The 14365-nt window shown below is 41.2% G+C and overlaps 3 protein-coding genes across 4 annotated transcripts; 1 reads left to right on the top strand and 2 right to left on the bottom strand.

Moving 5' to 3' along the window:
• The first annotated feature begins 33 nt into the window (after nucleotides 1-33).
• ruvbl1 (RuvB-like AAA ATPase 1) lies at nucleotides 34-7977 on the top strand. Its single transcript, XM_080892717.1, has 11 exons — nucleotides 34-321; nucleotides 4083-4169; nucleotides 4275-4407; nucleotides 5217-5368; nucleotides 5532-5621; nucleotides 6269-6418; nucleotides 6536-6599; nucleotides 6683-6881; nucleotides 6979-7081; nucleotides 7171-7262; nucleotides 7628-7977. The coding sequence occupies exons 1-11, from the start codon at nucleotides 181-183 to the stop codon at nucleotides 7785-7787; spliced, it is 1371 nt and encodes a 456-aa protein (XP_080748843.1). The 5' UTR covers nucleotides 34-180; the 3' UTR covers nucleotides 7788-7977.
• A 131-nt stretch (nucleotides 7978-8108) lies between these two features.
• Nucleotides 8109-10341, bottom strand: mustn1a (musculoskeletal, embryonic nuclear protein 1a). Of its 2 annotated transcripts, none has more exons than XM_080892718.1 (3): nucleotides 10203-10341; nucleotides 8882-9008; nucleotides 8109-8568 (listed from the first exon to the last, which is right to left on the bottom strand). In XM_080892718.1, exons 1-3 carry the CDS (start codon nucleotides 10218-10220, stop codon nucleotides 8471-8473), a joined length of 243 nt encoding a protein of 80 aa, XP_080748844.1. In that variant the 5' UTR covers nucleotides 10221-10341; the 3' UTR covers nucleotides 8109-8470. The 2 variants fall into 2 exon arrangements, with proteins under 2 accessions (XP_080748844.1, XP_080748845.1); XM_080892719.1 differs by lacking the exon at nucleotides 10203-10341 and adding an exon at nucleotides 9109-9972.
• rft1 (RFT1 homolog) lies at nucleotides 10119-13732 on the bottom strand. The gene is made up of 10 exons (XM_080892716.1): nucleotides 13437-13732; nucleotides 13260-13345; nucleotides 13053-13175; nucleotides 12685-12976; nucleotides 12460-12594; nucleotides 11384-11644; nucleotides 11147-11291; nucleotides 10950-11055; nucleotides 10608-10857; nucleotides 10119-10487 (listed from the first exon to the last, which is right to left on the bottom strand). The coding sequence occupies exons 1-10, from the start codon at nucleotides 13497-13499 to the stop codon at nucleotides 10323-10325; spliced, it is 1626 nt and encodes a 541-aa protein (XP_080748842.1). The 5' UTR covers nucleotides 13500-13732; the 3' UTR covers nucleotides 10119-10322.
• Between the last annotated feature and the right edge of the window lie 633 nt (nucleotides 13733-14365).

Raw genomic sequence — 14365 nt, 5'->3', positions numbered from 1 at the left:
GATGGGCGGTACTTAAAGGTATCACTTCCGCTTATTTTCCCTAGTAACCCACATGGAAACAGATTTTCCTGTGTTTTGAGTTTAGGCGCCGATTGAGGCGGTATTTCGTATTAGAGATTATATGTGTATTTAACGCATCTGGCAGACTTTACACTATACATTTTCACAAATAACGCAACTATGAAGATCGAGGAGGTAAAAAGCACAACAAAAACGCAGAGGATCGCTTCACACAGTCACGTCAAAGGACTGGGGCTAGACGAGGCCGGTAATGCTAAACAGACAGCATGTGGACTCGTGGGCCAGGAGGCTGCAAGAGAGGTAATATTCGTGTTTCACGTCATTTGCTTTCTTTTTTCTTTTGGGGGAATATTATGTAAGAAGGGAATATTTACGAGGACAATTGAGCGCTTTACAGGCACTACAGTACAAGCTAATCCTATTAGCATTGAGTGGGGTCGCTGTCGTTTGCGGGTCCGATTTGTGACAGAGAGACGCTAACTTATAAGAAGACGGTATATACATCCCTATAGTTTAACTTAATCTGGATTAAAAGTATGAATTGTGAATTTATAATAACTGTTTTCTAACGGAAAGCAGGGAGGTATCAGTTGTTGATGGATCTAGTTGAGAAAAAACGGATCTGCTGTTGGGTACGGGTACAATAAGGACAACCAGATGAACTACATTTATTTAAAGCCATTTTAACATTCAAATGTGGTTTAATATATCCCTTTTCTTAAGTGGAAAATTAAATGATCCCGAACAGCAGTGAATTATGGGAGCTGATACAAATTTTAATGGCATACAAATTTTTCTTGCTGGCCATTGTCAATTTTTTGTATTTATCTTTTTATTTGCTATTTATTCCCATTTTGTGCTGGTAATTTAAAAAAAAAACATCATTACTAATAAAAAAAGTGGTGTAAAGTCTTTCAGGGTGTCACACTATATTTAAAAAATGTACACCCACAAAACTCATGTAACACACCAATTCAATGATCAGTTGCCACTGACATTGGTAAGTAACATTTATTTGAATGTACAAACTGATATATTTGCCAGTTAGTGTGAGTTTTATTGAAAATTAAACATTGCAGGTTCATTGTTAACCCAGCAAAGCTTTTCACAAACTAAATAGCAAAGTTATGGTAAAGACTAGAGCAGGGATGTCAAACTCATTTCATGTTGTGGGCCACATACATCCATCTTTGATCTTAAGTGGGCTGGACCAGTGAAACTCTTTTCCGTCAGTGTATAACTGCACATTTAATCTCTGAGATATCTTAACATAAGATAAAGACGTGCAATTTAAACAGCATGTCTCAGTTTTTCTACATGATATAGACATTTTACTGTAGTAAATAGTAAAAGAACTCTGTCAACATGATTCTTTAGTCTTAAACTGAAAGAAATAAATGTCTAAAATTGCTGAAAAGGTTCTGGTAGTTCCCTGTTCAGACTGACCTGCAACTATGAAACAGCATTTTTTTTTAAGTCACAAAAATTATATTTAATTGGGAATCGCTGTGAAAAAAGGAGCCTTTTTAGAAAATAGTGGAGAAAAAAAAACCTGGAAATTTTCTGTCATTTAATTGCTTATCTGTTGCTTTGGTGTAATATGAATAGGGATATCATTAGCAGCAGGAAAAAGCTGTAAAACCTATGAAAATACAGTTAAAAAAATAATAATTTATTCCACTTTGCACATTTTCCAAAGTCATCCAATGGGCTGGATTGGAGTCTTTGCTTGGTTTATTTTGGCCCCCAGGCCATATGTTTGACACCCGTAGACTAGAGCCTGATTCATTTATCAGCAGGGTAGGTTTATCAACAGTTAATAGCTGTTTAGTGGTCTGTTAGTATTGGCATTTATACTGCCTTAACAGTGAAAATAGGGAAAATATAAAGAGGAGACTAGAGAACGACGTATTGACACTGCATAGTTTGTCCATCAGAGGGCACTCTGCAACTTCCCTGTAATTTGGAACGCCACAGAAGCAACAACCAGAGCATTAATGAATTACTATAGTAACAAATGTTAGGGAAATCTGTTTATGTTTTATATTTCTGACAGATAAAAAAAAATCAGATATTAGAAATTATTTTCTTAATATTCTTAAAATTCCTACATTGACCCTGCCCACCTCCGATGTGTACTCTGCTACATGCGCTGCACCCAGTGCTGATGTTTTTGTAACGAATGAAGGTAAAACATATTTATATAGCACATTTCTAGATGAAATGCTTTACCACAACAATCAACAAAGAACAATGCTGATATAAAAACACAACAATAATTTCCACTAGGAAAAAGCAAGTCTATGCAAATAAGCTCCTTTAAAGTTTCATTGGAGTCCACGGATTTTAAATGTAATAGTAGTACATTCTCGATCCCTAATGCATGATTTCCTTTCATTTTCGGTCTTCAGAGTAGAACAATGAGGTTTTGGCCAGAAGATCTCAATCACCTGCATGCTGTATATGGATGCAATCATTTACTAATGAACGCAGGCATTTGATCATGCAGGGCTCTGAAAATGATTGCAAAGATCTTAGTCTGAACTTATGGGGATCCAGGGTGAAGACGTCAAATAGGGTGTCACATCAGAACACTTGGAGGTAGCCTCGCAGCTGCTGGTTGGACTATTTGTAAGCGATCCAACAAATGACCTATTGAAGCCAATGTACAGTGAATTGCAGTAGTCCAGTTGTTTCCATTTCCGATTTGGATGGAATTTTACTGAGGCGAGCAATATTTTGTAGATGATAAAAGCGGGATCACAGGACGGGAACGAGAACAATTAGCATTTCTTAAGTAATTGTGCAAGCTGTTATTTGCTATTCTGATACAAATATACAATGCATTATTATTTCTCTGACAGTTAATGTGAGTGGCTACAGAGGATTGCACAGATTATAACTAGATTGACACAGCTTGTAGTGCTGCTACAATTCAGAATAACTTGCATAACTCGGTTATAAAGAGCAAAAAATCCTTGGGGCAAATTGTTTTTGCTTCTATGCTTTGTTTAACCCACAGCTCTGTTGTTCTCAGTCATCACCCAGCATCTCACTCATATTTGCGACTAAAAATAGAGATGCAATAGAAAAAAACTAAGCCATTAAATCCACACAGCCCCCAGTTTTTAAACAAAAAGCTCATAACACAACAGCAGCACTTTCAATCACAATCACAAACCTGCAGCAAGCAGGGGTGAATCTAAAGGTGAGCATGGTGTATATTAGGCCATTTATTTCAAGGCTTTCGTAACAGTATTTTTCTGATTTTTAATAACATAAAATGGTTTATTAATAAAATCGTGTTTTCTAATAAAAACCATATAAAAGTTTTTTCTTCAGGCCTAAAAAAAATGTCCACGTGCCAGTAAAACTCTAAACCACTGACTTGGTGCTGTTAGGGTGGACACTTCATTATTAATAGCATCTATATGATCATAACATCTTGTTTACATCAGCGCTCAGGGTGACATTCAGAATGTCGATCTGCTCGCTTTTCTTCATTGCAGCAATGCCACACACCCTTAAAGGGATTACAGACAGACTCACTCACTGATACACTAGCACACTTAAACACGCAGATGCACAAAAACACACATGAACACACAGCAGATCTACCTCATCCATGAGATATAACACCATCGGAACTCTTTTTGCCTTCTACTAATGAGAGAAAGCCCCCCTGTCCCCAAGAACACAGAGTAAAAGAGCTAATGCCTTATTTTAGATTCATGTATATCTTATTTTATGACATTATTGTACTTTTTGACAGTTGTATGCTGTTAAACTTTTAAACACTCTACTAAATCGGATGTGAATTGCTAAATTCTTGTTCCACTCGGTGGGCTTTGAATTGAATTGTTTTTGTCAGCCACATTAAAGGAACTGACGTTTGTATCAGAGTGTGACTTTAGCCACAACAGATGCGTTGCCTCGTGTGCTTTAGTTCTCCAACAGGGTTGTATAACGCCTGGGTTCAGGAGTGGGGGTTTTGCTAGTTAGTTGTATTGCATTTAAACCTTGCGCGTGTGCATAATAGTCTAATTTGTCTTATTCTCCAGGCTTGTGGTATCATCGTTGAGCTGATCCGCTCAAAAAAGATGGCAGGGAGGGCCATTTTACTGGCAGGGCCACCTGGAACAGGAAAGGTAAGTGTGCTGTGTTCAGCAGTAAGGTTTAATTTAATATAGCAGATATCTCTGCAGCGTTTGTTAACCATGCCTCTTTATTTCTTCCTGCCTGCGCACCTTCAGACTGCCCTCGCCCTGGCTATGGCACAGGAGCTGGGAAACAAGGTACCATTCTGCCCCATGGTCGGCAGTGAGGTCTACTCATCTGAAATCAAGAAGACAGAAGTATTGATGGAGAATTTCAGGAGGGCGATTGGTGAGTGTTGGATAGATTTTTAACCCAGATTTTAGTTTTCTGTTCTCCAGGTTTACTCGATGGGTTGTGACCTGTTGGGCATTTAGTTTGTAGAAGTGAAAATGAGCTTACTATTACCAAAGGCTTAATTGGTAAGAAAATAAGAAACTGGCCTAATGATTTAATTAGATTTAATATTGATATACACCTAAAGCATTTTGTCTTTTTAAAAATAATATTTTTATGCGTGTCTTCTATTGTACTGGTGGGAAAAGATCAGGTCATACTAGCAGTGAGAAAGAAACTCTTGCACACACAGTTGTCATGAGCTGAAAGGTAACACTGTAAAGCAGATTTATAAAGGTGGTGAGAAGGAATAGCAGAAAGGGGATCTGAGACTGCTGATGCTACCTGTTGAGTGGGCAGCAAATGGAGCCAAGGTGGAGGGAGACGTGGTCATTAGCACATTCACTCCACCCCTTGAGCAGATTCTTCAGAGAGACCAGGTTTCATTTGAACGTTGTCATCACCTTGTCAATAACAGCACCCTGATGGACAGTCCCCGCCTTTAGAGCTGCTCTGTGCCCCACAGCACCGAGGATTAGACACCTGTGTGCTGCATGTAACAGGAACAAGAGCATGATCGTGTTACACTGAACAATGTCCAGTCATTTCACAGGACACATGTTTCTTTTCTGTAATAAAATACGTTGCTCGGTGACCCAATGGATGCTGCGGCTTAGCTCATGTAGGAATATAAAGACCAGATTAGGTTGTGCATAAGTTTGTATGTGTGTAAATGTGTAACTGTAATGCTGCGCCATATTCAGGATTGCGCATCAAAGAAACAAAGGAGGTGTATGAAGGGGAGGTGACAGAGCTGACCCCATGCGAGACCGAGAATCCCATGGGCGGCTACGGCAAAACCATCAGCCACGTCATCATCGGTCTGAAGACTGCCAAAGGCACAAAGCAGCTCAAGGTCAGACTGAGAGTTTTAATCTTTCCCCTCAGCTTTCCTGTCCTTTCTTCACTGTGTCTGTCAATAAAGCTGAAAAAGGCCAAAAAAAAAACCTATAATGCTGACAGCCAAAGCTAGGCCAGCGTTTTGCTTTAAAACATTTAAAGTTGTTGTGTTTCCTTAGCTGGATCCCAGTATTTACGAGAGTCTTCAGAAAGAGCGTGTGGAGGTGGGAGACGTCATCTACATTGAAGCTAACAGCGGAGCCGTGAAGGTAAACTATTTTACTTTTATGCTGTTATGTTACATTTGCAGCACATTTTGGTTTTTGGCAAAAGCGAGAAACTGATCATGGCTGATTGTTCATTTACCAGATTGTGTATAGTTTACAGATGAAAAATGTTTTTTCCAAAAAACGTCTTAGTCGGGTCAAAGTTGAGGGTTTTTCCATCTTGCTTGTCCTCTTCAACCCTTCATGGTGGCATGCTTTCATCTCTCTCCACCCTGCTGCATTTGTGTTGTACTCTGGAATGAGCCTCTCATTCCTGCGGCTCTTCATGTTCCATTTATCTCTCCATCTCCCACAGTGCCTCTTTACCAACAGTGGGGCTTGCGGCCTGTGCTGAAAGGCTGCAGGAGCGGTTCTTTTAATCAGTGCAGGTGGGCCAGAAGCACAGGTCGGCTCTAGTCAGAGGGTAAAGGAGGAGGGCTGGGCGACACATTTGTTACTGTTGACAGCCACCTCATGACTTTCCTTCTGAACCTCTTTCATCCTTCAGCCACATGCCCTTGTTTCTGCAGTGGGCTGGCACTGAGTTCAGTCATACATCTGCTCTCCCTCCTGCAGTGTGGTACCTTTCCCTTCATTGTTGACTGCAGCAATGTGAGACATTAATCTTTTCTATTACTGTGCCTTTGCAGAGACAAGGCCGCTGTGACACCTTTGCAACAGAGTTTGACCTGGAGGCAGAGGAGTATGTTCCGCTGCCCAAAGGTGATGTCCACAAAAAGAAGGAGATTGTCCAAGATGTCACACTGCATGACCTGGATGTTGCAAATGCTCGCCCCCAGGTACATAACTGCAATAATAAAGTAGCATCGGTTTGGAATAAACACATCTGTATACATCTTAAATTTGATTGTTTTTATATTGGCACTCTTTATAAACGGTTCATTGTTTCATCTCAGGGAGGCCAGGACATTCTCTCCATGATGGGACAATTGATGAAGCCCAAAAAGACAGAAATCACTGGTAGAGACGGTGTAACACCTAACTCAGACTAAATCTCTCAAGTTGTCTTCAGTTCTTGACCCACTGCCAATTTCTCGCTGCAGATAAGTTGCGTGCTGAGATCAACAAGGTGGTGAACCGCTACATAGACCAAGGTATAGCTGAGCTCGTACCCGGCGTGCTGTTCGTGGATGAGGTGCACATGCTGGACATTGAATGCTTCACGTACCTCCATCGAGCACTGGAAAGCAGCATCGCCCCCATTGTCGTATTCGCTTCTAACAGGGGAAACTGTTTAATCAGGTGAGAAGTGCTTTATGGAGAGAAGCACATTTTGTTTTTGTTTATTTTTAAGGTAAAACAAAACAGTTTCAGGATTTAAGTAGTTTTTGTTGACCAGGGGGACAGAGGACATCAGTTCTCCACACGGCATTCCTCTGGACTTGCTGGACAGAGTCATGATCATTCGCACCATGTTGTACACACCACAGGAGATGAAGCAGGTAAGTCTGAAAACCAATTTCTGTGGATTATGTGATGTGCGACATCAAACTGTCTGTGCATGCGTCACTAACGAGGCTGTGGTCTGCAGATCATCAAGATTCGGGCTCAGACCGAAGGAATCAGCATCAGCGAGGAGGCTCTTACACACCTGGCAGAGATTGGCACCAAGACCACCCTCAGGTACGGCCAAACACTCTGGGTGTGGGTGTGTTATAATGAAATGCCTCAACTCAGTTACGGTTTGCTCAACAAAATCTAAAAGTTCATGTGTACTCTTTCTATTTTTGACGTACCGTAATAAATTTGTTTAGCCATAACTGTTGCCAGATGTTTAAAAAAAAAAAAAACGTTGTTCAAAGGGATTAGAATAGGTCAGCTACGTCACTGAGACCAACATGTATAAAGTTACAGATAAAAGACTGTATACTGTAGTAAAGCTCTTGTAGGATTTGCACCCATTAAACTATCTTCTGCTATAAACAGGTTTACTATAAATATGTGTGTGTGGGTGTACTGAGTCTTTCCTATTTCCTGTTTTGTCTCAGATACGCTGTACAGCTGCTGACGCCGGCAAGTCTGTTGGGCCGCGTTCAGGGAAAAGAAACAGTGGAGAGGGAGCAGGTAGAAGAGATCAATGAGCTGTTCTATGACGCCAAGTCTTCAGCAAAAATCCTCCAAGATCAGGATCACAAGTTTATGAAATAAAACTTGTGATCATTGTATTTGTCCATCCTAGTTTCACTCTAACGTTCATTGCATTTTATCATCTTTGCCCTTCACTGTAACTCACTCCGGTGTCCCTGCCTCTGCTTTCTGTAGTAGTTTTGTTCAGATGAATTTTTATTTGTTCCATTTGTCAATGGAAAGTTTTGAAATAAAAAAAGGAAAAATTAAATTTTCTTAGTTTTGCCTCTTATTTTTGGATTTTAGTAGTAAAGTTTACTAGCATCTCACTGTAATAACAGACAGGCAAGAAGAGACAATTTGCATCATTTCAAGAGATTTTATTGCAAAGTAATTTCGTAATCGTTGCTGAATAAATCTGTCTTTCTGTTCATTATTATCATTATTATCATTAAGGTTTTTCTGAAGTGTACTGCATACACTACTTTATACTCCCACTCTGAAACTTCCGGTGTAACAAAAAGTCGTATCAGACAGATCAACAAATATGTTTTAAACACTGAAACTGAGTTCATCAGTTAGGCACCTTTCTTAAAATTCAAGGAACTATCAATATAAATCTAGTGTAAAATTTTGTCATAACGAAATACAGAAAAAATGGGCTTTAAACAAGATTTTCCTTGGGTTGAAGTAAGACAAGAAAACAGCTGATCCAAACACATGAACATGGAGCAGGTGTGATTCAGCCACGGTCAGGTTTTCTCCTATTTCCTGATTGGCTGGCCTGAGCGAGTGTTGAAAGCAGTCTCTGCTCCTGACCTCGCTCTGCTGAACACAGAGGGCGCAACTTTACCCATTTTCTCTGTGAAGAACAGGAAACAGTAGGATATCTCACTGTAAATGCAGCAGTAAAGAGGATTATGTAAGACAAATATTTGCTCTGTAAGTACATTGTGTCCCGCTCCGTGTCAGAGGGAACACTGTGACAGGAATCTCCCATCATTACAACCCCTTTCTTTTTTTTTTTTCTTCTTCTCTGTATATGGAATGGAAACTTGAGCATCATGAGAAACGCCCCTCGCATTTACTCACGGCTGCAGTGTGGTCTTAGCTTAACCAAATACAGAAAGCAGAATAGTTTCATTCGCTCTCATCTGCTGGTTTAGTGTCCTTACCGCACTCCTCCATTACTTCCATTGTCTTGCTCTTGGGAGGCCCGGCAGCACCCAGCTTGTTCTTTGCTTCAGTCAGGTCTTCTTCTCTCACTTCAGGACGCTGCATTTGCTCATCTTCCTGATTAGGCTGAAAGGCAGTAAAGGGAAAGTAAAACACAGAGGTTACTGACAGTCCCCGTGTCTGCAACAATTATGCCCTGCTTTGAAAGCTCAAACACTGCTCTTACTTGAGACATGATTGTTGAGTAGCTGAAGATGGCCTGGAATAAATTCTCTTTCTTTCAGCGGGCTCTCTTTCTCCAACAGGCCGAACCCAACACACACTCTCATATATATACACAACCTAACAGTGAGTCAGTCTCCAGTGGGCAATAACTCTGTTCCTAACACATAAAAAATGACGTAATGAGGGAACTGACTCCTCCTCTTGATCTCTCCCTCCTATTTTTCTCAGGGTCTGCTTCTTCCTTAGAAAATGAAACACTTCTACAACTTGTGGCATTACTTTTTGTCGAATAAATCGGCGGTGTAGGAATCTTGCAAGCGTGGTTGGGCAGCTGCTTTCTAACAGCGCTGACAATAAACAAACCATGCAAATTAAACTCAAAGTTTATAAGATGTGAATCAAGAGATAAGTACTTGATTTTCTTAAGAGGAGACTTAATTTTTCCTGCTGTAAAAGAATGTCACCCCACCCACACACCCATCCATCCATCTTTGTGAAAAAATTGCTGGGCTGATGGGATAGGTTCATTTTCCATAATTACATCATTATTCAACCCCACGGAGACCCCAAATTCAGTGGAAATTAGTTTAGGGGCAAGAAAAGCAATTAAATGGCTGTCTTATCAGACAGGGAAACAATTACAAAGTAGCTGAGTTGACTTAAGCACTGAACTCAAACTTTTCTTTCAAAAACAAGGAAAAAAAATACTAGTGCAAATCAAGGCTCAAGAACGTAACTACTTCTCACAATATAAACAAAATATTTGGTCAAGGTAAGGTAGCAGAAGTCAAGCATTTCATTTCATTTTAGTAAACATGTTGTACTGCTTCTTAAATACAACTCTACTCCAATCAGTCAACACTGAGAGCGCCTGCCTTAGTTTGTGCACAACTGTTTCACCAAAACAGCTACAGAGGTAGGTGAGCAACACAAACGCAGTATTTAAAACCAAACTTTTTTCCATTTAATTCCTGGAAAAACACCACAGATATAAATACAGTGGTCATGGTGTAAAACAATAAAGAGTTTTATTAAAATACATCCACTTTTTTAAACCCACAACTAAATTCATTCATTTTTTTATATAAAACTCACAGATTCACACACGCTCATGACACATGTGAGGTCCTTAGAAAGAAAAGGTTGTTCCCCGGCTCAGTTTGTAGTGGAAACGCACGACTTCTTTGAGTCAGGTGTAACAGTTTTACGTCTAATTTAAGTGCGCTTCTTTCTGAATCGAGGCAGCAGCTGAGTGCTCACAAACTGAACAAGCTTAGTCTCTGTGAGAAGAACAGCTACAACCACACCAAGCAGACATATTGCCCCCACGCCGATATGGACGAGCCTCAGAAGCAAGCCGCTGTCGCAGCAGAAAAAAGCCTGGAGACAAGAAAACAGATGCTCCAGTTAGGATCACAGACTTCTACAGAATAAAAATAATAATAAGTATGTTTACTAAAAGCGCAGCTCAAAAGTTCCTGTTTTGAGAAAAAAACAAACCTCAGAAACTGCTGTGACAACTCCACTGACGCCCAACGCCAGCAGTATGAGAGGGGAGGGCAACAGGCCTCGCAGAGGTTTCCACCGACTCAACTGGAAGTACCGGTGTATGTAAAGCAGGCTGTGTAAGATACGGAGGCCCATATTGAGGCAGTTTGCCAGTATGAAGCCAACACTGCCAGCCCAACTTGTCAGTACGTATGAAAGGAAGAGGAAGGAGACAGACAGGGCTAGCATGATGAAGTTGTACCTGAGGACATAAACTCAGTGTTAAATGACAGTTTACACGCTATAAAATAACTGTGTGTCTATATACATATATATGTGTTTCTGCATTCTCACTTGTCAACCTCTTCTTGGCTCATGACAGCAAAAACAAAACACTCTGTTACACCATTCACAGCAAGCAGGAGGACATAGCAGCTGTAGCATTGCAGCAAACTGGGCCCTAAAAAATAAAGAAACACATTTTACAAATTCCCAGCAAAGCAAAATGTCATATACTGGTGTCTCCTGTCACCGGATTGTAGCTCACATACCTGACCCACTACTAAGGAGAGAGCCACCATAAATATCCAGAGCCAGGTGAGAGTATGCATAACCAAACACTGTGATAATCAGACCAATCACCAGCACCAGTTTCAGCAGGCACTCCAGGACCTCTGCGACAATGGCAACTTCTTCCTATAACAAAAACCAGCAAAAAGAGGTCAAATCAACAATTCCAGCATAGCCACTCACAAACATTTGTTTGAGATAACGTCCACAGTTCAGACCTGTTTCTGACTTTTGACATTGCGCCCTCTCTCCAGCACTTTGGCAAAGAATATGTAGAAGCTTTCTTCAATTGGCAAGAAGATGAAGCGCGCCACCATGGAGCCCAGATTATTGACGATATCATAAACACCCTGATCTCCAAAGCTGAGGACGTTCAAAAAGGTCATGACGTATCGCTCACCCTCGGTCAGGATCTGCTTCAGGAAGGATTGCTTGAAGAAGCTCCAAGTGAGCCGCGCTAGATTCCTGTCGACTAACGGCTTTAAACACAGAAAAAGGTTAAGAATATCCGCCGTGAATAGTAACCAAAATATAATTAATAATCACAAATAATCAGATTTTTACAACATTTTCTGCTTGACTGTCTCTAATTTACCTAAAACATTATAGCACAAAGCTTGGATATAAATTTTTATCTTTATATGCTAAATGCTTTTCTAGATTTTTTAATGGCCTATCCACCCACTTTCAGGGTGTTGTTTCCCTGAGGCATCTGAGGCAGTGTAACCCAAACCAAACCTTAACGCCAGAACTTCCACAGGCAAGCAGGGATCAGATAATCATCATGCTGACTGCTGCAACGAAGGCTGCTGTCTATGATATTATAATATACATGAAAATGATACATTGTTGCATTTATTTTAAACCTAATCTGAATGATTTGATTCCTTCAGGGCAGAGTGCATGCCTTAAAAGTGGGTCTCAAAAATGTAAACTTTGCACAAAATAGAGTTTTCTTCTATTCAGGTTAGACTGTCTGCTATTGTTTTTGTGGTACAAATTGTCATATTTGCTCTACCAGCATGAAAGTTGAATGGTAATGCCATTTTCTTAATTTTTGCGACTAGGAATTTCATAAATCAGAAAAAGAGAGAGAGAGAGAGAATGATTTGATCTTCAGTGCGAATATTTCACAGCAATCATCACATACATCCAAACTTTGTACCATAAATTTAGCATGCAAATTTGGAGATGGTCGAGCAGAAGGCACACAGTGATTTCAGATGCAATGACTCAGTGTGACTTTGATGGGATCAGTGATGAGTAATGCATAATGACGTGCAAGGTCAAGTACCTCTCCATACTGTCTGCGGGGCAGCAAATCTCTAACACGGCGCAGTGGGAAACTATTCCTCGCTGCCTCTTTGGAACCCAGGAAATGAATGAAGTAAACAGCATAGCATAGCACCAGGATCCCTGTGTACACCAACTAGAAAAAGTGAACACAGCACAAAGTCGTGAAAAGTTCAAACAAATATCTGCAGAAATAAAGCAGCTGATACTTCAGCTGATTTCTTACATGAGCAGCAGAAAAGATGTAAAGGCCCCATTCACGGGAAAACACCACCAGCACCACAGTTATGCTGCACTTTGCGATCATTGCCAAGCTTTCAGCCACCACTTTCAATCGGATAAACATGTGAGCTTGAGCCAAGACCCACAAGGGTTCTGCCAGGAGCTCCTGCACCCCAGATAAGGCAAACAGCACCACAGCAGGACTGTAGTAAGGGACAGTGTGAGCATCTGGGACCTCTAGGAGCCAAAGCCACACATATGACAGAAGTACTGCCCATAACACACCAAGGGGTACCCTGAAAAATTAGAAATAACATGTGAGCATCAAAAACTGAAAATCAGAATGCCTATTTTATCATCTAATCAACTCACGTCATCCATAGGAGATTGATAACTGGTCTCCAGCTGTGGTTTTTGCCCGATTGCCCGCTCAGACAGGCCCTCCGGAAAGCCTCTCTGGACAGAAACACTAATGTGGAATACAGCAGTGTAAGCCTGCATAATAAAGACACACGTAAGGACACATGTTACAGCGGCTGGAGCCCGAAAACCATTGTGTTGTTTTCCTGCAAACTTTACCTGACATTGACCACCCCAATCAGCTCTTTGGACACAAACCGCAGCGTAAAGGCATTCAGAAGAAAGGTGAGCACACGGAACATTACCTGAGGACATAAAACCGGACAAATAAATGAATAAATAAATAAAAAAAATGCTGTAAATGCTCAACACACATCAACTACCGTGTTTGTTTACCTGTAGCAACACATTATAGGACGCTAGAGTGGACACACTCTGCAGTATGTCCTGAGAGCTCATTTTGATCTTCCTTTGGCTCTGTGAAAACTGTAGTCAGGTGTGGAGTATACCAGGTGTCCGCTGCTTTCTACGAAGAAGAATCATAATGCTGCCATAGTGTGGGAACTCTTATCTCGACCGCATTACAAACCGGCGGCACCAGACATTATTCCAGTAGAGCAACTATGAGCTGTCAGTTGTGCCCGGCAGTTAAAGCTGTGGATCGTGCACCAATACTTCCGTAGACATTTTACGCAAGCGCATTACGTAGTGACGTCACGCAACGTTGCTTTCACCCTAGTGCCACTAGATAGCGTCATAATGCTTAGGAAAAATCTATAGATGAAATCAAAAATTAATGCTCGGGAATTTATTATGTACTACAGGTCCACGTGGACCACGTGTTTCTGGAAAATGCATTACTGGTTAATATCTCCAAATTCGGCAGCACGGTGGTTAGCACTGTTGCCGCACAGCAAGAAGGTCCTGAGTTCAATTCCACCATCAGGCCGGGGTCTTTCTGTGTGGAGTTTGCATGTTCTCCCCGTGTTTACGTGGGTTCCCTCCGGGTACTCCGGCTTCCTCCCACCGTCCAAAGACATGCAGCTTGTGGGGATAGGTTAATTGGAAAATCCAAATTGCCACTAGGTGTGAATGTGCGAGTGAACGTGAGTGTGAATGGTTGTCTGTCCTTGTGTGTTGGCCCTGCGACAGACTGGCGACCTGTCCAGGGTGTACCCCGCCTCTCGCCCCATGACAGCTGGGATAGGCTCCAGCGCCCCCCGCGACCCTGGAAAGGATAAGCGGAAGCGAATGGATGGATGGATCTCCAAATTCGACTTTCTGACTCAAACCTTGGTTGTTGATGTTTTAGTGGCAGAAACAAG

This window comes from Rhamphochromis sp. 'chilingali', assembly GCF_963969265.1.
Source record: "Rhamphochromis sp. 'chilingali' genome assembly, chromosome: 9".
Lineage (NCBI taxonomy): Eukaryota > Metazoa > Chordata > Actinopteri > Cichliformes > Cichlidae > Rhamphochromis > Rhamphochromis sp. 'chilingali'.
Note: the sequence above shows the minus strand (reverse complement) of the source record. Positions and strands in the feature narration are given on the sequence as shown.

Excerpts from the sequence above, each read along its gene's own strand:
- ruvbl1 (XM_080892717.1), top strand. The coding sequence starts at position 181 with ATGAAGATCGAGGAGGTAAAAAGCACAACAAAAACGCAGAGGATCGCT. Across the intron at positions 4,408-5,216 it reads GAATTTCAGGAGGGCGATTG|GATTGCGCATCAAAGAAACA; the intron begins GTGAGTGTTGGA and ends CGCCATATTCAG. Across the intron at positions 5,622-6,268 it reads CTAACAGCGGAGCCGTGAAG|AGACAAGGCCGCTGTGACAC; the intron begins GTAAACTATTTT and ends GTGCCTTTGCAG.
- mustn1a (XM_080892718.1), bottom strand. Across the intron at positions 8,569-8,881 it reads GGAAGTAATGGAGGAGTGCG|AGAAAATGGGTAAAGTTGCG; the intron begins GTAAGGACACTA and ends TGTTCTTCACAG.
- rft1 (XM_080892716.1), bottom strand. The coding sequence starts at position 13,499 with ATGAGCTCTCAGGACATACTGCAGAGTGTGTCCACTCTAGCGTCCTAT. Across the intron at positions 13,176-13,259 it reads ATTGGGGTGGTCAATGTCAG|GCTTACACTGCTGTATTCCA; the intron begins GTAAAGTTTGCA and ends TTTATTATGCAG. Across the intron at positions 11,645-12,459 it reads CCCGCAGACAGTATGGAGAG|CCGTTAGTCGACAGGAATCT; the intron begins GTACTTGACCTT and ends CTGTGTTTAAAG.